This window comes from Sardina pilchardus, chromosome 13 (assembly GCF_963854185.1).
Source record: "Sardina pilchardus chromosome 13, fSarPil1.1, whole genome shotgun sequence".
Lineage (NCBI taxonomy): Eukaryota > Metazoa > Chordata > Actinopteri > Clupeiformes > Clupeidae > Sardina > Sardina pilchardus.
Genome location: NC_085006.1, coordinates 23,078,637 through 23,105,154, shown reverse-complemented (window position 1 = coordinate 23,105,154; position 26,518 = coordinate 23,078,637). Strand labels below are relative to the sequence as shown.

At 41.7% G+C, this 26,518-nt stretch overlaps 1 protein-coding gene across 3 annotated transcripts in view; it reads left to right on the top strand.

Annotated features, from left to right (window-relative positions):
* The first annotated feature begins 1,026 nt into the window (after window positions 1–1,026).
* The window catches only part of LOC134099536 (E3 ubiquitin-protein ligase rnf213-alpha-like), a 104,214-nt gene continuing 78,722 nt past the window's right edge, over window positions 1,027–26,518 (top strand). Inside the window, exons 1-13 of one of the 3 annotated variants that reach the window (XM_062552431.1) lie at window positions 1,027–1,106; window positions 9,273–9,347; window positions 10,020–10,077; window positions 11,322–11,380; window positions 11,467–11,524; window positions 11,618–11,706; window positions 11,793–11,862; window positions 13,850–13,941; window positions 19,728–19,797; window positions 23,038–23,099; window positions 23,210–23,240; window positions 23,364–23,406; window positions 23,785–23,913. In XM_062552431.1, coding sequence (XP_062408415.1) covers window positions 9,312–9,347; window positions 10,020–10,077; window positions 11,322–11,380; window positions 11,467–11,524; window positions 11,618–11,706; window positions 11,793–11,862; window positions 13,850–13,941; window positions 19,728–19,797; window positions 23,038–23,099; window positions 23,210–23,240; window positions 23,364–23,406; window positions 23,785–23,913 — 797 coding nt within the window. In that variant the 5' untranslated portion in view covers window positions 1,027–1,106; window positions 9,273–9,311. Of the gene's footprint in view, window positions 1,107–9,272; window positions 9,348–10,019; window positions 10,078–11,321; window positions 11,381–11,466; window positions 11,525–11,614; window positions 11,707–11,792; window positions 11,863–13,849; window positions 13,942–19,727; window positions 19,798–23,037; window positions 23,100–23,209; window positions 23,241–23,363; window positions 23,407–23,784; window positions 23,914–26,518 lie in introns of all 3 variants that reach the window. The other 2 variants (XM_062552430.1, XM_062552432.1) reach the window with 2 other exon arrangements.

Genomic DNA, 26,518 nt, shown 5'->3' with positions numbered 1-26,518 from the left:
CCTTTACATCCAGGACAACATTACATCATAGATAGCTTACAGCTGGCATTTCTAAGGAAAAGAGACAGGTGAAATAGACTAACTACCATAGCCTAGTGACTATCATATCAACATTGTAACAAACACACACAAACACTCCATTATCTTCTGATCAGATATTCTTTGTACCCATCTTTACTGTGCCAATCCTCTTGGCACAAAGCCCAGGACATTCTGTTTCACAAGACTTGCTGTATGCATAGGAGGGCGCAGTTCTATATTTAGATTAACAATTAAGCCAAAGGAAGACACAACCCTGTTGTCCTTACCTGGTTCAGATGTGTTCTTACACATTTTCCATTTTCAAAATTGCATACTTTTTCCATAACCAAATTTGGTATTTTTTGCCTATATTTGACATCAAATATAGTTTAATGTCAATCTACTGTTCAATCAATGTTGTAATGAGTGTATTTTGATAATGAATCCATTTGCTGATTTAAGATCCTATGCACAAACATTAGCCGATCAACTTGTTTTCACAGGCCACTGAATATATTTAGTTTATGCAAGGGACACTGCTCGTTCACTGACCCAGTACTTTGCCCATTTAATTAGGGCTCTAAATGTTTATTACCTAAATCATACATTCATAGTGGGGAAAAGTGTTGAATGCCTCAGTATTGAATGCATCAACATTGAAACATCTCAGCATGGGCAAAAGCAAAGAGGTGTCCCTGACCATCTCAACCTTAGCCTACTGTTGCAAAACATATTGTGGGCCCTTTAAAATAATCGTGGCAAAATGGGCCAAAAATCGCTATCGTGTGTGTGTGTGTGTGTGTGTGTGTGTGTGTGTGTGTGTGTGTGTGTGTGTGTGTGTGTGTGTGTGTGTGTGTGTGTGTGTGTGTGTGTGTGTAAATCATGTGGCTATGTAAATGTTCGATTACTTCCTTCGATATGAAACCTAAAGTTCCATTGCAGTTGTCTTCACTTTCGATTCATTGCGCATACTGGCTCAAACCTATAAAACCACTGCAAGACACATTCTCCTCCTTTACATCCAGGACTACCTTATGAAGAGCTCATAGAAGCTTACAGTCGAGATTTCTAAGGAAAAGAGACAGGTAGGTCAAATTGAATAGCTACCATAGTCTAGTGACTAGCCCAACTCGATATCGATTGAATGCATGCACGGGGAAAATAAGTCCGCAATGTATTGCAGGGATTTCATAATTGTTCGTTATGTTTTCGCCTGTAGACAAACAAGAATGATTGCTATTAGTGAGCGGATTCAAACATGTTAAATGCAAGCACCTTGCCTGGATAGCCTACCGTGGTCCATTTAGGAATGCTTTGGTGCCTACACTGACTGAGGTGGCGAGTAACCTACTGTACATCACTCGGCTGACTTGATTTATCAGTCAGTCTATTCATGTCGCGTAGCCTAGGCTAATTATGCAAGTTCACCATTGACAGACAGTTCGGCAAGAGTTTACAATCTGGACTAGGTAAAGTGTCCAGACGTCCCAACCACTTAGGTGTCCCGGTTGTCAGCGATTAGGCCTACTTGCGTCTGATTGATATGATGATTTCGACAGTAAAACCACGTCGTCATCTATCGCTGAAAAAAAAAAAAACCGAGCAGCCTTTAACTTAATTACAGAGGTGGAAAAGTCCAGCTCAGAGAGTAAAAATCCAACCATGTAGCCTATTGGTTCTACCTGTGCACTTGACACTGGTGATCTCACTAATTAGCTGCTCTAACTGGCCTAAGAGTTGTAGGCCTACTAATTACAGTCAGCTGGTTTACAGTAAGTGAATGGTTGGCACAGATCAGAGTGGTAGATAAAACAGAGTGGCAACACTCCCACAGGTCTCCACAGGAAAACAATGGCAGCACTTTTCCCAGGCTACTTCCACGTTATGGGAGTTTTGGAACTATTAACAGCCAATCTCTAGTCAGTAGTCAATGAGTTAATTGATTACACGCACCCTCCAGCATCCAGAAGTCTACATCCCACCCTCCTGCAATTCAGCCATTCAGCGCAGGTTTTTTGGAACTTTTGATCGCGTGGCGGCGACATCAAAGCGTGTCGCAACTCTCTGTCTCTATGGCTCTGGCACAGATATGTGGTATGCCTTTACTTTCTGAAGCTAGACTTTTCCATCTCTGCTTAATTAAATGCTTGGTATACCAGTGCGTGGCAGACTGTAGTTTGGCCACCCCTGTCGTAAACTCTGAGGAGCTCCCTAGGCCATAGCCTACACCAAGAATAGGTGGCATACTAAATGCTTACACATGCATTTTTCTTGCATATGTACATGAAATGCTTGCGCTCACGCATTTAAAAAAAAACAAAAAAAAACGTGCTCTTACATAATGTTTTCCTACATCTCTGAGACCAGCTGGAGCAGTTTATTACAGTGCATGAAAATGCACTGTACTGTTCTTCCAAGGCTTCTTCTTCTTCTTATTATTCCGCTGATCAAATTCATTTTTTCTATTCAGCTTGAACCGTTTAACTTAGAAACTTCATTCAAACGTCGCAACGTAGGTCTTAAATAGGGGAAGGCTGCTAAGTATTTTTCAACTTTGTAACTTTTATACTTTTTAAACTATAAATTAAAAACTATTACAAATTTCCCCATAGACTTAACATTGGCCTCTATGACATCACAATCGGATCATTAAGCAATTAGAATCTTATGCCAGGTGGCCAGCCCCACCTGCAGCAGCCCTCTCTCTCTCAGGCTTTAAGCATACAATCTCTCTGTGAAGACTACATATCCTGTTAACTGTTTCCTCTTTCCACAACTGTTTCAAAATAGAAGTCCTCACTGCAATAATACACTATTAAATCATTTAACCATTGAAACTACTCAACTATTTAACTGTTCAACCATTCCAACTGTCAGTTATCATCAACTATGCCTCCAGTCAACTACATGAGACCTCCATGCACCTAGCAACCAACATAGCAACCATCAAAATTAAGCGTTTATGACCGTTTCCATAGCAACCAACCTGATTTTACTACAGTAACTTCTTTATTCCTGATAGTGGCAGCCATGGATACCCCATCAACAAATGCTTCAAAATAAAAGTCCTCAGTACCAAGTTAGCTAGTTAGCATGGTTAGCATAGTTAACATTGTTAGCATAGTTAGCATTTTTAGCATAACTGCTAAAAATGATTAGCTAAGTTAGCAAATCAACCTGGTTAGCATTGTTAGCACAGTTAACATTGTTAGCATTGTTAGCATTTTTAGCATAACTGCTAAAAATGATTAGCTAAGTTAGCTAATCAACGTGGTTAGCATTGTTAGCATTGTTAGCATTTTTAGCATTACTGCTAGAAATCATTAGCCAAGTAAACCAATCAACCTGGTTATCATTGTTAGCATAGTTAACATTTTAGAATACCTGTTAGAAATCATTAGTTAAGTTAGAACAGGAATGTTTAAGCTTTAAAATGTCTACCTAAACACTATCAACTCTCTTTAAACTATGCAACCACCATGTTTACCCTAGCTACACCTTAGTAGCCATATCTACATTATCTATCTATAATTTATTTTTGCATTTTCATGCACTGGTAATTCCTTGGAATTGCATTTCTAGTTGCTTCTGTTCTTGAGATTTCGACCTTTGCCATGAATAGATCAGAATCACAACCATCTTGTTTGGGCTGTTTTTAATTATTGAGCAAGGCCCAAGTTTCAGTTGGCTTTTCAGTCAGGACTGCCCGAAGCATTTGGATAATTAATTTGGATCGAGAGCTTATTCAGTCTGAGCCTGGCAAACCAAACTATACATTGAATGTATAGTCTGGAGTCGGACCATTCACAGAGCTGAAGCCTGTGGGTGGGATGAACCGGTGTCTTTCAAACTGCCTCTGCACGTACAGTAATAGGCCAGCACTTGGCCAATCGTAGCCGGTCGGCAAAACGGCAAATACATCCTTCTTTAAAACGAATGACTTCAGTGCTTCTTTCTGCTCAACCTTCAAAGAAAAGCCCAAGTCTAACTCTTCCAAAGCTGATTCAAACGAGCGCGCTTCGTTAGCGTCTCATCCATCTTTCGTTGTTCTCTATGGTTGTATGGTTGTTCAACACGGTCTCACATCCAACTTGTTGAACGAGGACACATGGTCAAGCCGCCTGGCGTCAATATCGGAAGCTGAAGGTGCCCCCGCGCGTTTGCAATGCGAAGGGCTGCCATAGACATCAATGTAAATGTGCTGGGTTGTTCTGCTGTCTTGCAGCTCTGTCGTCACCGTGCTAAGGTGGGCTCAAGGACTCCGTATACAGGTAGAGCGTTCTGATTGGACAGGCTGACTTGGTGCCGAACGCAGGCTTGGCCTTAACGGTGCGACCCTAGACCATCCCGCTAGGCAAAAAATATTTTTTGCCGCTAGGGTGCGTCTAGATTTCTGGGCTAATTCAGTCTATAAATTAGGTCTAAATTAAATTAGATTCCTTCCTCCCGACTTTCCTGAGTGCATGACAACATCTACTGACATCACCTAGACTTGGGCATCACCATAGGCAATCCACCTATCAGTGTATTGGCTCTTTTATAGAAATGCCAAAACCCAAGGCCAACTGTAAATGTTTATCTGTGAGTTATTTGCATCCTATCCGAGTTCCTGGAAAGAACAAAAGCTATTTTACCACAGTTTTATAGACTTGCATGTAGGCTAGTAGCCTATCAGTATTGGTATGATGTTACAACATTAAATGTCCCATCAACAAATAATGGGAACATTAATGGATCCTAAATATTACACAATGGGCTTGTGGTACATTTTAGTTGGAAATCTGCATGTAATTATTTTGGACAGTAGTGAGGGACATCATTGTATGCAACTGTTGTTACTTTCTGTTTTGTTTTGTTTATTAGTAATTTAGTTATTTTCTGTTTTCTATCCTTTTCCACCTAATGCAATCTTTGTTGGCCCAGGGGCCAAATCTGAGGTGCCTAACGTTCTAAATCTGATCAGATCAGATCCTTGTGAGTTTCTCTTCCTTTTATCATAAAAGTATCAATTGTTTTGAGAATTTGCGCTGAACCGCTCCAATGAGGGGTGAACTTGCAGAGAAAGAAACATTCTGTTTGATGTAGGCTATGCTCATTGCCGAGGACATTTTTAAGATGGTAAAGCAAACAAAGAATTTGATGATCAGATGTCTTTACGGTAATATCACACTGAATGTGATGTAATAATTGTTTTGGCATTGCCCTTTAAGTGGTGCAGTTGTTAAGTTAATCCCCTTTTTGCATCTCTATTGTCCCATTGAATTTAAATCAGCCTTGATATTGGGAAAGCACATAATGACCTCAAATAAAAATAATTGATAGCTCGCATATTTATTAGCACAAAATTAGCACTAACACAACATGTACAGTAGGAGAGTAAAGCAAAAAGTTGTTTGCAAAATCACTTGAAATCCTATTCCTATCCCACCTACAGCCACTGAGTTGGAAGCACTGAAATGGAAATTAAACACGCCAATCATCTGTGGAACGGGCAGGGCTCGAAAAACCCCAGCCAATTATATTCTTGACCCGCTATATAATTTCACAGCTCGTTCATCAAACTAACGGTCGTACTCCTCCCCCCGATACGATAATGTATACTCATCTGCCTTCGGGGATTTGTGGAACTATTACCTACAGTACAAGAATGTAGAACTAGCTAGCAAAGTAACCTGCTTGGGGAGGAATACGATGTGAGCGATTGTATGGAGACTAGAGCTCGTATACTGTACTGACGTCAGGGCTGGCTTTTCCTTTCATACAGCTCTAAAAGTGCCTAGCCTGGCTTGTTCTTGCGCATCTGAATTCTCGCTCGTGCATGAATGTGTGTCCATGTGGGTGGAGTTAGGTTAAAAATGGTTGGACTGTTTGAGTTGTGTATTTTCAAAATCTGCCAGCCGTTTTACGAATCCCATACCCAACCTTTAAGTACAGTACTTGCACTCAGTTAATTCCCACCTCTGGTTTTGGGTTTAATGAAAACATGTCTGTGTCTGTCTGACCTGCCCCATGTTCATGTTAAACGCAGTCATGCATACAGTGTCCCAGTTTTAGTTCTGAGAAATCTGGTAAAATTTGAAGTTCCAATAAGCAATCAATTAAGCCCTTTTAAGACATTTTTGCGCACATTTTGCGATAATTGCTTACCGCATCTCTGACGGTAGTGGACATTCAGACATGAAGCATATATGCGCAATGTATACGGCCACCTGTTGTTCACGTGTAATGTAGAATTTCCGTCAATTGGGCTTTAGTTCGCTGGGCAGATAATGACGCCTAATAAATGCGGCCGCACTGACAGCTGTGCATGCTAGTGTAGTTTTCACACCGGGAGTAGCCTTGCTGCATAACTGTAGGTTACGAAGTTAACTATGGATCTGTGAGACCGAGGGATGACCGTCACCATCCCTTTTTAGACCGTAGTGACGGTCAGAGTAAGGTCGAAACAGATCTGCAGTGTGTTAGAGAGATGTATAGGCTAACTGTGATATTGGGCCCTTTAAATTCACATAATACTTCCCTTGATCAATAAAGTATCTATCTATCAATCTATCTATCTATCAGATCATCACTGACAAGTGCAGATTTTTTCCGTGATTGCTGTTCACATAGCAGCTGTGGCGGCAACATTACGGAAACATGACTAGGTCGGCAGCAGGAAAAGTTCCGATAGTTTAGATATGTGGACATATGCATTCAGACAGCACAACAAAAAAAAAATACCGTAAAATGTCTGTGAACATTGCGTAAATACACGTCTGTCTGAAAGGGGCTAGACTGACATGACTGTGCTTCCCGCAAATTAAGTTTTCATCACAAAGTAATTTTTATGTCAACAAGCCATCCACTGAACTCAAAATGTCAGTATGGGTAGTCAGATCTTATCTGCTAGGTTCATATCTGTAAGGTCCATCAGTCGAGCACAGGGACTGCGCCTGGAAAACAGATATAACAGGATATGCAAATTTTATCTGCCGGCTACACCCACATAGGGCTCAATAGTCACACGCACTGCTGATTCCGAAAGTAATATAATATAATATCAATATAATTTCACCATTGATTGGAAACTGGAGTAGGCCTAAATAGCCATTAAATCGTAATAGGGTCACACTGTAAGCCTAAACAGAGCCCAGCCAAGAACTCCAATACATTTTTTATCAACTTTGAGGGACTGCTATGACCATGCAGGATCATCCAGACTACTCGTGGTGATTTTACTGCATACTATTCCTATTTATGCACCAGCCTGCAAAATTTGAGCCTCCTACAGATTCTAGTTCTTGAGCAATGAGCTTGTGAACTTTGACAAAAAAAAGAGGTAGAACAAATTTGACACCCCCCTCCCCCTGTAAAACTGGCTGTTACTTGAAAAGTGTTGATCTTAGCACAAAAACATTTTACTGAGTGTCTCCTGGGTAACATAGGCACACATGGTATTTTTTCAGATTTTTTTGAGACGCAAGTGCGTGGGCTCTGGTTGATTTGGCGTGGAATGACCCAATAGTCCATCGTAGACATAAGATCAGCTATGACATAATTAAGTAGTTGTATGCTCATATAGACATGAAAAGTTCATTAGGCATCGATCTTGTTTTGAGAAAAATGTGTTTTGTTCATGATTTCACAGAAAAGTATAGTACACTACCCAACAACGTGTAAAAGCTGGTAAAAGCAGAGCCTGATTGTTAGAGATCACCGTTGCCATGGAAATGTTTATGTATGAACTCTAGTTAATTTACTTGCTCGAACTGCTCCAACCAAGATGGAGGAAAAGGCAGTCAGAAGTGATGCATGGCCATCTTATGAAAACTTGAAAGTTGAATTTACTCAATGTAAGTCATCTTGCTGTATTACATTCAACAGGAAACATGTTAAACTATCATTGCCTGGAAAATGTTCCAAATTTTGCAATGGCTGATGGGATGAATTGGTGCTATGCTTGTAAATAAAAAATGTGTACACAGCCTTGGCCTTTTTTTGAGTTTTTCTGTTATTTGTTTTTTCTTTTTTGCTTGAAATGAAATGTATGATTATGAATCATGCCATAGCTGGGTAGCCTAGGGTCTAAAACCCTTTATAAACAGATTTTTCCAGACGTCAATTGGAGAAATTAATGGGAAACTTTGTACTTCCGGAAACTTAGAGGAGTAGGACTGTTGAGCTCTGTACACACATCAGGGTGTTCCATGGTTGCCACTGTAAAAACAGCAGTTTTTACATGCTGACTGGTAGATGACAGCTTATGCACGAGTTTAGTGGTGGGCATGAATGTCCATGTTGGTAGGCCTAAAGCATTTCTGGGAGACTGCCTACTTGGACAGGGTTTCCATTCTAAGTCAAGTGTACCCATGACTTCTCCTTGACCCTCCCTGACAAAAACCCTGAATTTCCATGACCTATAATGAGAGAAGATTTCAGAGCAGCATTCAAGAATCTTTTACTTTTTTAGAGCGGAATATGAATAAATGGGCATTGAATAAACAAAGTTGGGCTAACCAGCACCACTCAAACTAGATGTACCGCAAAGCGATACACAATATGACCGCCGCTCAGTCCTGCACATTCTCTCCGTAAATATCAATCACGCTTTTGTTCGCCTGGAAACAAAAGCGTGATTGATATTTGCGGAGAGAATGTGCAGGACTGAGCGGCGGTCATATTGTGTATCGCTTTGCGATACATCTAGTTTATTGCGGTATGGTTGGCGGTCCCTGGGTGACAATGGCCAGGTTTCCCAGAATCGTTAAGAAGCTCTTAAGTGCTAAGAACTTCTTAGGAGCGTTCCAAGAACATTCTTACAACGCTCCTAAGAAGTTCTTAGCACTTAAGAGCTTCTTAACAATTCTGGGAAACCCGGCCAATGACAGTACAGTACATACCTTGGCCGGGTTTCCCAGCTTCATTAAGAAGCTCTTAAGTGCTATGAACTTCTTAGGAGCATTCTTAGAACGTTCTTAGAGTGCTCCTAAGAAGTTCTTAGCACTTAGGAGCTTCTATAACGAATCTGGGAAACCCGGCCCTTGACAGCTCAACATGCAGGTCTACTAGCTGCATCATTTCTCTGATCCCATGCTGCGCCACACCCAATTTAGGCTCTGGATGATTGCGAACAAGTTGGCATCTGTGAACAAGATGATTCCCAAAAAGTTGGCATGTCCCCTTTTTCATGTAAGAGCCTTATTTGACATCAACTCTGAGTTGGAATCAGGGCAATTACTTTCAAAACTATCTTCTGCTGTTCTTTCCAGGTGAGACTGAAGCCAATGTGGTGTTAAGAAGAGGCAGTGATGTCTTCATTGCAAAAGGAGGAGGAAAATGCAAATGTAAGAGATACTTCTATTCTAGGGTTGTGTCTTGGAAAAAAAGACAAATGTCTTGTGGTATGACACAACCTTTGCTCAAACACCAACAATCATAACAATCACAGCTTGTTTCTTGAAAGTGCAGTAGTTTGGTCAAAAAGTGCAATTCTGTACACAGCATACTGCACAGCTATGTGACACCTGGCTATATTACTCATGCCCTTATACCTCACTCCCAATTCAGATCACGGCACGTTTGGCTGAGCTCTGTTCTCCCCTGAACTTGAACTCTCAAACTGCAGCACCCTGGATTGGGAGTTGAGCATTCTAGCAATTCAGCTAAAACCATAGGGTGCTAGTTCTCTGACCTGCACTCTATTAAGGTGTCAGGAAGGAGGTTTGGTTTACATCATTTTTTGTGTCACAGCAAAAACTTTTTAAAGTTCAGTTCCTTTAGCCTATGACAATGATGACGTCACCAATAGGAGCTGACAATTTCCCAACAATGTTTATGATTGATCGTTAAAACTACCCTTTCTAGAAATACCAAATCAACCCTACCCTTTCTGGAAACACCAATAAATGATAGTTCTAAGTACCAAGATTTGATGGAAGATAGCCAACGACTCTTTCTAGCAACAAACCCTTGGATGGCTCTTCTTTGATTAGTTTTAATATCTGTGCATTTCACAGGGTCAACATAATATAGGGCGGGGTTTGGCAGAGTCACACATTCCTGACAGGAGTACAGGTAAGTAGTTTGAGTTTATTCCTGGAACACACTACTTGCTCTTATACTGGACCGTGTGTAGCAGCATGACTGGGTAACAGAGGCCACATGGTCAGAGAAAGTTAGCTGGTCTCGATCAGGGTGGTTAGAGTACAACCGTTTGATAGACAAAGGTACTGTCCAATGCTGGTCCCTGGTGGCAGGGCTCCAGAATAACTTTTTCCACTTGGAGGACAGTGGCCCCCAACTGAACATTTCTAGGGGCGCAACCAGAAGATGTAAGGGTACACGCCATAACTCAACATGGTAACCAAATATTCACATTTCTACTAATGTCCACTGTGCTATTAAATACTTTGATAATAGATGCAGGAAGTGGGGGTAGTTATTTTATGTAGCCTACTACAAAACAATAATAAAAACAAAACAATAAACAATAGCTCAGTCAGAGAGGGCTGACGGCCAGTTGCAAGAGCAACTTTAGCCCTGCCTTGCAAGCAATATTGCTTATTTTAAAAGTTGAATATTTTAACATTGCCAGCAAATTGACCTTGTGGCGTTGTATTGGAACTATGATATGTTATTAGCGTTTTAAATAGCGTTGGGTTTTGTCGGGTCTTGTGCGAATCTGTGTGCCTGTGTTTGATAGCATGCACAGCAATTAGCTGGTAATTGCTTGTAGGCGACAAATGTACGCTGCCTGCATGCCTCTGAGTTAGCATCCGACTGTGATGTAGACTGGCATCACTTCTAGCCACAAGTCGGAAGAACGAGTCAATAGTTTGCTTGCTCATTGTTCAAACGCATGTAGCAGGTTGTGCTATTTTTCTCCTTCCCACAGATGTTTATGCACTCATTATCTCTAGGACCCTCCCCCTCGACACATCAGCCACTTATAGTGGCCATTCCCTATCCTTCTCACACTCATTGGCCTGCCAAGACTCCGGATTCATTGATGCGCCCCTTTGACGTTTAACATGTTAAAAAAAGAAAGGGACAAATTTACTTATCGCACTTGTGGAACTGGATGTACAATTCAGTCGCGCACACTCAGTCTGGAGCCCTGTGTGGTATCTGAACATATCCATTGCCTGCGATGTAAGACCAAGATATGTGGTGCATTGTACTTCCTGATTAATTAACAAAACAAAACAAAAAATAATTGTGTTGTAATGATTTATCGTGTGAGCATGTGGAATACTGGAAAATTAAGTTTTAATGAAACTGGTGAGAATGAATGAGCCAGCAATAACTCTTCTTCACAGGACACCCCCCACCAGACTCATCACCTCCACTGGCATCCTCTTCAGGAGCCAGACCAGAGGTGAGCAGAGCTGAGACTCTTTATTTATGTTCACATCGTCCTGGTCTTTATGTCTCTAATTCAATTCTGTTTTTTTGTCTATCCAGACCGAGGCACAATGTACAGCAGCACAATATTCAGCCGAAGCATATGGAAACACAGCCGGTAATAGCTAAACAGCTAATAAATGTTCTTGCATGCATCTCAAATGTCCAATTTTATTCGCTGTCCTGACTGAGATGTTTCTACGTTTAGCAGGTCAGCCTGCAGTGAGTGGACCATATGCAGGACAGCCAACACTCCTTCAGCAGACATCAGCACATTCTACACAGCAGAGTATCATGATGGTAAAATTGTGTTTGTTTGTTTGTTTTCATAATTCACTCCATTTCTGCATTCTGGACTTCATACATCATGTCCCTTTCTTTATTAGAGTCCAGGCCCATCAGCCGGAGACTCAAAGGGAATTAAAACAGGAGACAAACAGTTTGGAGATTATGAAGGTATGCATCATATGTGATCTACTGTATGTGCTGCAGTACCCTCCAGAATTACTGGCATCTCTGCTAAAGTTGACTAAAAATAGGTGTCAAATATATTTTTTTGGTGATTTATAGTAATCTCACAATGGAAACAATGATGATACATGCACTTGATCTTTCACTGATCATGAGCTGATATATCTCCCCAATCAATTCATAATCAGTATCCACTTGGTAGGCTATGTTTTTTCACTGATTGAGTTTTAAACAAAGAACTACATTGACTGCAGTATTGCCCTATTACTGCAGTATTACTACAGTAGTAATCTAACCTTGACCTTGAGTAGTAACTGCAGTTAGTCATGTAATATTACTGCAGTAGTATTGCAGTTTTACTGCAGTATTGCTACAATTGTACTGAAATTCTGCAGTATCAAGGTTAATGATCATAGTGTCCAAAATATTGCGTCACCCTGCAGATGTACTCCATTATTCATTATTTATTACTTCAGAATTACATGGTTTGGTCAGAGGAGAACAAATGCTTCGCTCGTGGAGGATCAGTAGATGTGAAGAAAGTCACTCTTATTACGTTAGGTGAACCAATGCGTTTTTTTTTAGTCGAAAGTGCGTTCCTAATGTCACGTTTAAATGCACACCTAAAAGACGGCACCATATTCAATAGGTAGTCCAATTTCTGTACAGTAGCCTGTCAATGGTCCCTGTCCCTTTATTATTTTTTTTGTGCGTTCCACTGTAAAGTAGCAATGCTGAGCTCCCCCACAAAAGCCTAGCCCCAATCTGCATGCTGCAACCAGGGGCTTCTGTGAAGGTGCAGTAGCACAGTTGAAAGTGTCAGCCTATGAACATGGGAGCGACATATTTCTGTTTCGCCCAGGGTGCAGGATTGGCTTCCGCCAGTCCTGTCTGCAGTCCACTATTAGCTTCTTGGTTTTGCTGATGTTGAGCAGTAGATTGCTGTCCTGGCACCAAGATGCCAGGGTTGTCACCTCTGTTTTTTAGACAGACTCATCATCATTTGTGATTCAGCCGATAATGGTGATGTCATCAGCAAACTTATTGATGGTGTTTGAGGAGTGAATTGCCATACAGTCACAAATGAACAACGAGTACAACAGGCTTAACACACATCCATGCGGGGCACCAGTGCTGAATGTTAAAGTGGAGGATATGACTACCAAGGGAGGAACTCATGTTCATGTCGCTCAGTTTCATGATAAGCCTGGATGGAGCTACAGTATGGTGTTAAAAGCGGAGCTGTAGTTGATAAAGAGCATCCCTACATAGGTGTTTGGTGTAGACAATTATGCATACTTCAGAGGTTACTATCATAAGAGAAACAAACAGACAAACAAAAAACTAAATTCTCCTGGACACTGGACTTCCCCGTTGACTAAGATGTGACATGATCAGGTTGGCTAAAAAAAAGACAGAAATGCTGCTTTGCGACACGTTTTTCGACGTTTTGTCTTCCACATTCATGAAAGGGTTGGTATGAATGTTGAGTCATGTTTCATGAAACAGTCATGAATGCTTCATGTGCAGTTCATGACAGCTGCAGTTCATGAATGTGTTATGAATGAACCCGTCAAGTAAAGTGTTATCGTTCTCATTGATATGAATGTCGACAATCATGCATAAACTACAGATAACGACATGAAGAACGATATCATTGGGGATCACTTTCAGAGCGATTTTGAGAATCATAAAAAGCTAATGAACAATTCAGAACCCATCACATTTTAGTCATCACATTCATTAACACAAGGAGAGATTTTGCTTATCATTTGGTCAGTTATCATTATACCGTTCTTGGTGTGAACACCCTTAAATTTGCTTCCCTTCAAGGCTGTGTTTTTCCTTATTGTTTCCATTGTGAGATTATAGTAAATCAACAAAATATATTTTTTATATCTATTTTATTTTAAGTGTAATTCCTGAGTATTTTTTTTTTTTTTTTTTTTTAATGAAATGTGTTCTACACTAGCAGGTCAGCCTGCAATGCGTGGACCATGTGCAGGACAGCTGACACCCCTTCAGCAGACATCAGAAAATTCTACACAGCAGAGCTTCATGACGGTAAAATTGGGTCAACATGTGTGCATAGTAGCATTTAATTTGTTCCATTAATATTCTTTCACTTGGGATAACTTGCATGTTAAAGGGGCCATATTATCCATTTGGGTCTCTGATGCTTATAAACACAATCCAAGTGTGAAACAAAGCCATTGAGTTTTTATGGGTTTGTTGAGCGATATAATTATGCACTTCTGTGAGCCCTTCAGAAGTGTCCCATATTTTAACGTCACAGTAGCGGAAATTTGAACATTGCTCCATGGCACAATGCATTGTATCACTGGCAGTCAAGGCTCTCTGGTGGAAAATTCTCCATCGCCGTGTCACTGACTCAAATTCCCTGCTTGGTTTTAAACCATAATGCCGTAAACATGGAATCAGTTTAACGTACAGTGGGTACGGGTTGAGAATGCACCTTCTCCCGCGGGACTCCCGAAGAGATCCCGCAGGCTGTCAAGCCGATTTTTTTCGAGGCTAAGGCAATGTACCCAAACAACCACCAGGTGGCAGAAAGTTTCATCCCGCATTTCAGCTGCATTTAATGATGAAGACCGCATATCCGTCAATAGTCGACTCCTTAATCTCATTTAATCATTAAAATGAAGGTGATGACTGGCGAAATTAATCAAACGACGTTTCAATAAACCATTGTTGAAATTGACAGTTGAAATGGTTATAGAAAATCGCCTACAGCCTAACGCCGACACAGCTGATTCTTTGATTGATTCTAAGCTGTTTTGATGTAGGGGATGGGTAAACTGGCGCGCTACAAACATGCTACCAATCAAATGTAATATTAGTAGGACTAGCCTACTTAGACACTTTAGTCATAGGCAACGTTGCCATGTTAATTTGGGCTAGAAGTGCTTGCTTGTGGTGGCGCTCCTGTCCGCTGCTTCTCCCGAATTGTGTTTGGCAAATTTGTTATTGGGGGAAACGCGGAGAAACGAGATGGTCAGTCCTCGTATTTTTTCTTCACGTTTCGGCTAAGTAATACGTTAAAGTCTTCTTCCGTATTGAACAGACGCTCGGCATGTCAGATTTCAGTTGCAGAGTTTTCGAATGTTTTACAACCCAGCTGGTATCCGCTGTTCATTCCGACATATCCCCACTCGGCGGTAGGCCTAGGCCTATTTACCCTTTTTTTTTCAAACAACGTGCCATTCCGACATGAGGTCATTAATAGGCTATTAATGTCATAACTATTAGGCTATCATTAGGCTTACTATGCATGGCTGTAGGCAGCTATGAGGCCACTGAGATCTGGACCTCATCGGTTTTGAGAGCTGGAAGTACATGTTTGCTAAATATCGGTTGTTGTGCATGTTGCGTTCGCGACTCGGGGAAGTGAAAGCAGTTCTGTAAAGACATTGCAAGTTTTCATGGAGATCATCTGCGCCGCGCCGCGCAGCTGTAGCTGATTGTGAAAGCCGATTGGAAATACATACGTTTAGAGCGAACATTTCAACTATGTTTGCCATGGTAGACAAAAACACTCAAATAAAACAATAGCCTAAAAAATAACTGCATGCGTAATGGACACGGCTCTATATCCTAAATAATTTTCGAGGTTCGCCATTTGGTAATATGACCAATCCTTACTGACAATAATTTAGATTGAGCACAACTAAAGTTGCACGAAGGCAAAATACAGTCCTAAAAGCCTATTCTATATAGCCTGGCCAATATTGTAGATGTGCAAAAGCAGCATTTGCGTGCGTGCTTGCCGGTGAGGTGTTGCCTACAAAAATGAGCATAACATCTGATTATTAAAGTATGGCTATAGGATATAGGCTAGAGAAGAGTTGGTTTAAAATTCAAGTGTAGTAAAAAAGTTTGTGCACATCCCCGGTCAAGGTGCAGAACAAGAGTAGGCTAAATCATAAAAAAATGGAAAAAGGTTCGCACACTTGAAATCCTTCTTTTTTGATTTGATTTTATTTTCTTTATCACAAAGGAATGACGTTTCGACCGTGTGGTAAATTCAAGTACGTGCGCTTTTTAACCCCTCGAGACCGACTGCAGTCTGCTGACACAGCCAGACGACTCTCCCAACCCATTCATTCGTTTTGGCCGATAACCCATTCATTCGTTTTGTGCGTATATAGATTCCTGCATGCTGCATTACCGTGGCCCTTAGCCTACCTTGTGGATGATTTTTTCTCATTGGAATACAGCAGGACAGGATGCCTTTTATCTAACAAATGCAAAAGCTGAGATTGTTGGAAGGACTAGGCTACTCAACAAACTTGTTTTTCGTTTCTGGGAGATCTCGTTATCGTTTTGGATTGTCGGATTTTTATACTTATTGTTTGGACTTATGGACAATGAACTTTGAGGGGTGGTTGTTAGTGCTTTACAAAGCTTTGTGTTAATAAGTGTCGGTCCTCCTATCCTTCAGCTCACTGCGCGATGCAGTTGCGCATAGTGGCCACGAAGTCATTAACTGTTTACGACACAATACATGATATTTGTGTTTTTCGTTTCTTAGATTTAATGCATGTTTGACATGTAAACAGGCTTTCAGTCCGTTAACTTAAGGCCTTCTTTTGCATGGGGTTGCTAGCATCCGCCCGTAACCTAGGCTATTATGTGCGTAGTGGCTGTATACTCTTGATTATAATAAGAGGCAAATTGTTACAGGACAACTTAAACTGACTTCCCCAATGCTTCCCCGCAGCACATTACATTTTAATATAGGCTAATATAGGATGAACAAAGTCTATGGACTTGCTATATTAAATCCAGTAGCGTAATAATTAGGCTATGTGCCACGTCCGATTTCGCAAGTGATGTAGTAGGCTACGTTTAAACATCGACAAACGTCTGTGAGACTACCCATTTCATGAAGAGCAATTGTCTTGTGCGATCATTCCCCCTCCCCCACACTTGTCTAACCTAGGGTGACCAGATTTGAGTTTGCAAAAAAGAGGACACTTCAGCGGGGGGGGGGGGGGGGGGGGCAAAATATATGTGCACATACACGGCAAATATATATGCACATTTGGGTCACATAGGCTATGCACCTATGAACATGTGCATTCATATACATGTGTCAACATACATGGTGATGATAATGAGCTTTATTGGCCGGTCCAACACTAACAGAAAAACACTGCCTCAAAAGGCTATTTTGAACACTTGTAGTTTAAAGTTTTAAATGTGCAAAAACAAACTATACATTTGTAGGCTATACAATGTAAAGTTTATTCACAACAATGGTAAAACAAAAATAAGAAAAAATAAAACCTAATTGCACAAAATGAGACATTTTTAAAGTTGAAAAGTTGTCCAATGGCTGATACTTTTCAGTCCTCCTAAACTGCCTACTTTGCAGGTCAGGCACTCAGCTTCGTATTGATCTCGACCGAGACGAAAACATGGAAATTACGTTTCAATTAGTCAGTGAACTTGCACTTGCGTTTCGGCATAGCTGAAGATGCCGGATAGTTTTGCGCGTTGCCGGTAAACAAGGAAGTGTGCGCTGATGAGGTGAATAACCAATTAAATTGTTTCGGCCGAGAATATCGACCAATGGCGGTAAGGTCAGGCTCTACACTTCAACTCAATGCAAAGCGAACTGTAGGGGGAGGGCGTGATTAGCCTACTAAGTGAATGAAAGAGCAATGCAAATTCGGTGAAAACACGTTAGGCTAGAATAACAAAATCCCGGACGATTCTGAAATTCCGCCCGGACACATTTTTAGGTTTCAAAAAGAGGACATGTCCGGGAAAAAGAGGACGTCTGGTCACCCTAGTCTAACCAGTTCACTAGACATTATGGCCTACCTATATGCGGCATCGAGGACGATTGCCTCCCTCCCCCCTCTCTCTCGACAGACACTTCCTGACACTAGGGCTCGGGATCATGACATCAAAACTTCGCGGGCACAGCCACATTGGCAGCTTCACTCCTTAGTTTACTATGGATTACTATGGATTTACTCCCGCCTTTTAGTGTGTTCCTGTTACTTAGTTTTTGCCTTCTTGGTCGTATGTTGCTGTGTAGTGGGGTGTAACAGTGCAACCCACGATCGCAACAGGAAAAGAATAAATCGCTACTATATTTCTGCTTCTTGTCTTGTGCATCTGAATGAATGGATATTACGTTCAGTGCGCTACCAAATGGCGGCGATATTCCTAGAATGCAAGGCGTGTGCCCGAGCCCTATTATGTAAATGTAAAAATGTGTGTGTGTGTGTGTGTGTGTGTGTGTGTGTGCACGCTGAACCACGAATTCACATATTAACTTTTCTTTTCAGCAGACATCGCAATCATAAAAAAATCGCAAAACTTGTTAATAAAATAATGCCTCTTGTCTTGGGTTCCGGAGAGGTTCGTAGAGTAGGTTTTGAACCCCGGTCACTGACGTGTGATTAAGATGCCTCAACCAGTTACGCCACAGTTCGATTGTCATGATCTTCGCACTTAGCCAAGAAATATAAAGGATTCAGTCAGTCGAGTTCATTTATTCGCGGCATGCACTTGAAACGCCGATCAAAAGTTCTGACATGTTAAACTGACGTTAGTCATTAATTCACCACATGATAAAATGCTGTTATATTGACGGACAGTAGCCCACAGTAGTCTATGTCTATCTCTGAATCAACATGAACATGCATAACGAGATCCATATAATTCTAAGTTGCTAGAAACTTCTTTTGCGGAGCTAGGCCTACTAGTCGATGGTTACAATGAATCACCCTCACTGCCCTATCGCCTATCTGACCATCCATTGTTACAATGTTACAAAATGCGCGATCTTCTCCATGCATGTACTGTAGCCTACGGTTATAAGTAAAGTGACATGATAGGCATGTAGGCCTATTAAAGATATTTCTGTTAAATACATTTTATTTTCAGTTGTCAAAAGTGTTGGGGACAAAATCTGTGATAACAAGTGCTGGGTAAGCTACCCAGCGTCGCCGGTTAAAATGAACATGCCTCCGTTTTAAAATAGCCTATAGGCCTACACATTTCTAAGTATTCCTGGCATAAATGTAGCCTAAATGTCCATCTTGTCCATCTCTTTCGTCTTCGCCTTGACAATAATAGCCTATTCACGGAAATGCGGTCTTGTAACCGTAATTAATTAATGAATTAATCTAAGGTTGCCTATCGAGTCTTTCAGGTTGAATTGAAGGCTTCTAAAACCATTTTCATTAATTTCAACAATGGTTTATTGAAACGTCGTTTGATTATAATTTCGCCAGTCATCACCTTCATTTTAATGATTAAATGAGACGGATTAAATGAGACGGATATGCAGAGCATTTCTCTCCCTCTCCATTGACCAAAACGTTGCTCTGGCATCTCTGCTGGACTGACTGAGTTATACGCTACGTCGAGTGAGAGAGCCAGCTGTGAGGTAGGCTGTAAAACATTCGAAAACTCTGAAACTGCAATCTGACATGCCGAGCGTGATGTCTCTTTTCTCCGCTTGTCACCAGCGCGGTGTCTTCGGGTTTTTCCGTGTTTTCCGGTATGAGCCGAACCTTCATTTTATTAGGGCGGTCTTATGTTGCCCCCTTGCGGTTGCAAAGTCCCGATGCTTCGGGATTCCCGACGTGCGGGAAAGAAAGGAGCATTCTCAACCCGTACCATCTGTAAGCATGGAATAAGTTCGGCAGTGGGGTATGGCCAACAACAGCTCGGACAGAAACTGGTGAGAATAGAACTGGTGATAGCGTGTAATCTGAGAGCTTCAGGCATGTTTTGTGCAACCCATAGGTCTATTTTGACATGTTGAAAAAGAAGTGTATTATGGGTCCTTTATTTCTCCTCCGCAGAGTCCTGGTCCATCTGCTGGGGAATCAAAGGAAATTAAGACACAAGAGGCAAAAGTTGGAAAAGTCAAGGGTATGCAATATGTGTGATCTCTCTGACATACACCTCCTAATTTAATGAAGTGACACAATGCAAAAGAGCATCAGATAAAAAATAAATAAATAAATAATAAAGTTAAATTCAGTTACATTCCTCATACAGTATATAGTATATTTACATATTTCAGCATGATTAGCCTGTCAAACATGAATGTAAGAGCCATCTGCCAGCAGTTAATGTATACATAATAATGTATTGAGGGAAAGCCAAAACAGTAACATTACCAAAAAGAAAGTGTGTGTGTGTGTATGTGTGTGTGTGTGTGTGTGTGTGTGAGTAGAGAAAGGCAAGAGAGAGAAATAGATACATTGGCCCTCATTTATCAACTGAGCGCAGAAATCATCTTACGACGGGGATCATGTGGGATTAAGCCTATGAAAAATTTTGGAAAAATTTAGGCATTTAACCATTTTGAATGAAATAATGAACGTGATGCATTACTTCCACCATTCATTCTTCTTGCTAAAATGAAATGTGAGAAACTAACTATTTGCAGACATGCCTACCAAAAAAAAAGTAGCTATGTGACAACGGGCTGCTTGTCTACTTGCAAGCTATCTGTCTGATTATTTAGGCTAAACTTAGCAAACTCAGCCTGGATTTATGAAGATTGTAATTAATGTCATACAACTTGATGATGATGTTTGTTTGTTATACATCACAAACTCACCTTTTCCGACAACGTTGAGGAGGCAGTCGGTCTCACTAGACAACCGCAACAATATCTTTCGTCTAGGGCCGCGATAGACTGTCATGCAGGCTCAGCTCAGGTGCCGGTGTTCTAGTTTGACTGGTTTTTATGTTAACTGGTGATATTTGCATAACATGCATAACAGTGAATATTCAAAAAGACCCTGCCTACTTCTTAAACGCGTTCTGCTCTGCCTCCGCCCCTTAGAGTTTGTATTTTCACGAAATGCTTGCAAGTGAGAGAAAATAATGGATAGCATATGGCTGAAAGCATCACCAGTTTATGTCTAATACATGTTCGTCTAAGCATTAATCACACAAATACGACACATGCTATGCTAATAGCAAAAAATGAAATGAAACAATGTAGCCTAGCTACCTAGCGATGGCTGGATTCGAACCGTGGATGTCGTGGACAAAAACATCCCATCAATAGTGGCTTATACCCCTACACTACGAGCTGCTGGAAAAGTAGGGTGATTTTAACAATTTATTGGGCTTTTAGTCAAAGTTAACACAGGTTAACATACTGTGAGAAATATACGCCTATGTTAACTGGTGATATCACAATTTAACATGGGCATGCAAGTCTCGAAACATAGCCTAAAGTAGGCTCATCTTGCTTCAACTAGCCTACTACAAACAGGCATGATCCCTACCACTTTATTCTGTTTTTGGGGTAAAATGAACAAGTAAGGCAAAAATGTGATCATTTCATTGTTAAATTGTGAATCATCTCACAGAATGTCACATGCTTATCTCGAACAGATTTTTAAAAGGCTATGCTGCTCGTAGCCTGTTGCAAAACATTCTTCAGATGTATTGCTAATGAACGTAGGCTATACTTAAATATTGATCGGCTGACAAACATTGTCACAACATAACATATAGCTATTAATTTATTGGGAAGACCATGTATTAAATGTCCTAGCTTCACTTCAGCAGATTTGTGGCGCAATTGAGTTAGGGCGTACAGTTACAAATCTTGACGTTTTAATGAGCAGTTCGAGGCCCAGTGATCTTCATGTTTTTTGCATTAGATAACGTGTTTCTGTCCCTCAAAATGAACAACGTCTGGAATGAGGTCATGCCCGTTTGTTGTTACTGTAGCCTATGACATAAATCTGTATTATTTAAGGCTTGCATTCCTGTGTTTGCTCATGTCATGAGCCATCCCACTTAACGTGGACGTCATGATTTCAGTATAATAAGCTACGCTAGCTCACAGTTGCTCAGTGCTTACCGTAGTGCAGTGGTAAAGATGCAGCTGATGGACCATTTTGCCCACGCGAGACTCATGTTCGAAACCCAACAAAACCTTGTTGTTTTACTTGAACAATTCCTTTTTCTAGAGCATCTTGTGTGGATTATGCTTAAGCACACCTGCATGAATCGGTGATGTCGGCATGTTTTTGGCAAGATCTTTATTCCCAATTATCTCACTCACTGCAGCTTCCTGAAAATGTGAATCTCCAGCACTCGAGGGGCGGAGGCAGAGCAGAGCGCTGTTACAAGTAGGGAGGGTTCTTGTTGAATATTCAGTGATTTTATGCAAATATCACAATCTGAACTGATCACAAGATACCATGGTACACCTGTTGGTCGCATGCAGAGCTGCAGATACGTAAACAGAATTTGCCCTCCCCCTACTGACTTTCACTCTCTGTGCCCCAATGGAAGTGAATGAGGCGACTTTTACTTTGCGATTTTTAAAAAAATATAGGCCCACGTGATAATTCTGTAGCTACAATTGTAGCCTACGATTTATTTTTTTTTTTGCCCTCGGAAGGGCAACGTGGGTCAAGAAGGGCATACTGTATGGGCAGTTGCCCGAGCAACCTGAGCAACCTCCCTGTGCACGTCCCTGAACAAGTGTAATTTAAACGCCCCTATATATGCTCATTTTGAATGCCTTGCCCTTAGAATTTACGACATGAAGGTGCATTATACGTCCAAAAGAGAAACATTTGTGATCTCGAGATAGCCACAGTGACGTTGCAAGTCCAGCTGAACCTTGTTAATTTTGACTGCTAGAAAAGTGTCATCAAGGAAGGCTGGAAACTATAGGGATTAAAGTGCAGCAGACTCATTTTCTCAGAGAGAATGCATCACACTATGTAACTTTACCAGATCGGGTAGCGTACCAGTAGTTTGATATAAGAAACTACACATTTTTTCTTGCTTCCATGTCGCAATACATCCTACTTTCACAATATCATGCAACATACTCTACCTTGTCTGTGGACATTGTTATTTGCTGGATAAACAAATAGCGTGCGTGCGTCGCTTTAAGCCATCAAATGTGTGAACATAACAAGCTACATTACAGCAAGTAGGCTACAAATGTACAGGAAATTCCATTAATTCAACTCTTCAACTTTCCAATCCACTGCCGATTTACTGCTGCACGTGTCGCCTGAAAAACTTGTGTACACGAGTTGAGACATGAGAGAAGGGAGGGGATCGTAACAACATCCACAAAATATTTGCTTTTATTTGACTGAATATTTGTCATTAATGCAGGCAACAAAGCATATCAGCAAGATGGCATGTATCGTTCAGAGAATGATGCTGATGAATTTATGGTAAGGCTTTCATTTTTAAAAAAAAAAAAAATATATAATTATATAAAAATATATATAATGTCTTATTTTTTCAACCCACCTTGATTTGTCTGTGATGTGTTGCATTTCAGGATACTTCAGATGGAAGTGAAGTGGATCACCGTATGTTTTAAAACCTTTTCTGGATTGGAAGAGTTTAGTTCTAAGTTTAACATGAGTACTATACTAGTCCTGTTTCAAGGAATAACATTAAAATTAAATGTGTTTTCTTTACTGTTTCTTTAGCTTCCAATACATACTTTCCACAGGAACAATGTCAAGATCTGAGGTAAGATTGTAACGTTATAAAGTTGTTCAAGTTCTGTCAGAATTGTCAATAGAGCTTGACAGTCCCGCCCCTCCATTTGCAGCATAACGATAGTTTAACTTAATACATGATTGGTAAAATACATGATTGAAATGGGTTTCAGCAAATTACCATGTAAAGTACATGCACTCAATGAGATGTTGAGTGAGTGAACTGAAGAAGAACTTAGTTTAACTTTAGCTTTAGCTACTGGCGATTAGATGCAGTATAACACCTACAACTGTGTCAATGTGAGTGGACGTGTGGGTTTGTGAGTTAATTTGGAGAAGTCCTGCTACACATGACCAATAAAATTGTTTAACCATGTTTAACTATTGTTTAACTATTTTGTTCTTACAGTGAAACAGCACCTGGCATTCTCACTTTGAAGTTTATTGCTATTCTACGTCAGGGTATCCGTCTTGAACACCAGGACTTCTTATTTTTGGCTTTTGAAAACGGGCCAAAAATACGTATGGAGATGGTTGGGTGAGATAACAGGCTTGCCTTTGTCAACCTTTATACACAAGATTACCAAGAAAAAAGTGATTTTGTCATCACTCTCACTGTTCATTCACATACAATCTAACAAAGACAAAACGCTGGTTACGAATGTAACCGTGGTTCTATGAATAGTAGAAGACCGCCAAAGGCGGAAACAGAGTGGAAGATATCATGCGCTGACGCATTGTCTACGAGAACTTATTGATTGGTTGTCATCTCGTGACCTCATGACGCCCTGATATATATACTGTATATACCTACTGATACGTCATGATCTTTCTCAATGGTCATTCTCGCAATTCCGAGTGACCAAGAACTCTTATGGAAGACTTATACCACCAAGTCACGAGGAATAAAACACTTCAGTCACTCCAGCTGAATTCAACATCTTTATTGAATAACACACAGGTTAGGCAAACCGCATCTAGGCATCACTAGGTAACACTGCTGCAGAGACTGGTGGAAGAGATACCACATTCAATCTATAAAACCTGGAAAACGTACATGGGGAAGACCAAGTAGCCGGGCCGTTCCTTTCTGACAGGCCCCATAACGGACGAACAGTTGGTCCATTGCACGCCATTGGCCAGTCACAGAGAGAGCATGAAGTTCACTAACTCTCTTGGCAGAAGTGATTGCCAACAAGAAAGCTGTTTTGATAGAGAGCCATTTCATATCGGCATGCTCCAATGGTTCAAACGGTGGTGAACACAAGCCATCAAGAACGGTGCTTAAATCCTAAGAAGCAAAATCAACCCGTGTGCGTGGGTGCAACCGCTGAGCACCTGTAAGGAAAGCCACTACTAACTTGTGAGCCCCTAAGGAAACACCTTCCATAGGTGCCCTATAGGCCACCAATGCAGCAACACACACCTTCAAGGTAGCTGGAGAGCGTTCCTCATTCAGCAGCTTTTGCAGAAACTCAAGTACTGCCGTGACCGGACATCCAGAAGGGTTTAGGGAATGTGTAGCACACCAACCAGTGAAAAGCTTCCACCTGTTTGCATGCAGTACTCTAGTGGACAGAGCACGGGAATTCAAAACAGTGTGTCCGAATATTTCACGACACTTTGGTTCCCCCTAGTGGCCAGATTTCAGCCTCTCCGGGCAGGGGTGCCACAACGAACTTCCCATCTGGGACAACAAGTCCTTCCTGAGGGGCAATGGTCTGGGTGGACCTACTGTAAGTGTCAGCAGCAGATGAAACCACGGCATGCTCGGCCACCTGGGGGCTATCAAAAGCACTCTGTGGTCCCTTTCCCGCACACGACTGAGTACTGCCCATAGCAACGCTATCGGTAGAAAGGCGTACAGTAAGAGGCTCGGCCACTCGTGAGCCAGAGCATCCCTGCCCAAAGACTCTGTCTCCGTCCATTCCGCATACCACAGGGGACAATGTGTTGGCTCCTTCGAGGCAAATAAATCCACTACTGCTGTGCCGTAAGTAAATCACCCAAGCTGAATCACTGGTCGCTGCAGTAAGCAGCCCTGCCTGCTTCAGTAGTTGAATGTAGGGGAGGATGCACCCTTCGCGGACTCTAGCTAAAGCATGTTGAATTGCTTCTCTCCTGGTTCCAGTGAGAGTGGCACGCATTGTTCTCGAACCCAGGTGCATGCCAAGGAAGTTTACAGACTGAGCAGGGGTGAGACAGATTTTCTCCCAGTGTACCTTCAGGCCAAGTGCCGCAACATGCTGTAAAAGGCGGTTGGCACTGGCTGTTGCTTGCTCTGGTGTTGCTGCACACAACAGCCAATCGTTCAGGTATGGCAGGACTAAGATGCCTTCCTGCTGTAGGGGTTCTAATGCACACCGTGTGAGGACTCGGGGGGCCAGAAAAAGCCCCCCGAGTGGAGAACGGGAGAACCTTGAACTGATAGGTCCTGTGCTGAAAGCTGAACCTGAGAAACTGCCTGTGCTCTACCGCGATAGGCACATGAAAATATGCATCCCTTAAGTCTATTGGTATGAACCACGCACCTGGTTCTATGGCCCGAATAACATATTCGGGCTGATATGGTGGCTGCTGATATGGTGGCTGCCTCATAGCCAGTGAATGTGAGCGTGCCCCTGCAGCAGCCCGATGTGTTTGAGGGGCAGGTCTGGTGTGCTGACCTGTTAAATTAGTTCGCTGGCATGCGCTGAGGGACATGGCGGGGTGGACGTATGACCGCCTGTGAATCCTTAAAGATCGTCTGTCGATCAACGTGATGTGAGCGGGATTCAGCAACGCGCACTCTTCTTTCCAGCGCCTCTTGTGCGGCTAGACCGAACAGGTGGCTTGGTGTCAGTGGCAGCTGGCGCAGGTTGTTACGACAAACCTCTGGCAAGGGCGACTGTGCTAGCCACACCTGCCGTCTCGCATGGACAAGAAGGCCCAGGGCTCTTCCGCAATCACTAGCTACAGCACCAAGCGCTTGTAGCGAAGTGGCAAGCAAGCCAGTCACAGACTCATCATGACTGGTAGTGTTCAAGGTGGCCCAGTCTGGCCACAGTATTGTACATTTTGACCAGAGCATCATCAGTACGCCTGCACTCCTTATTAGGGCAGCGCACATCCTGGCGTAAGGCTTCGTCAGGTGAAACAATGAG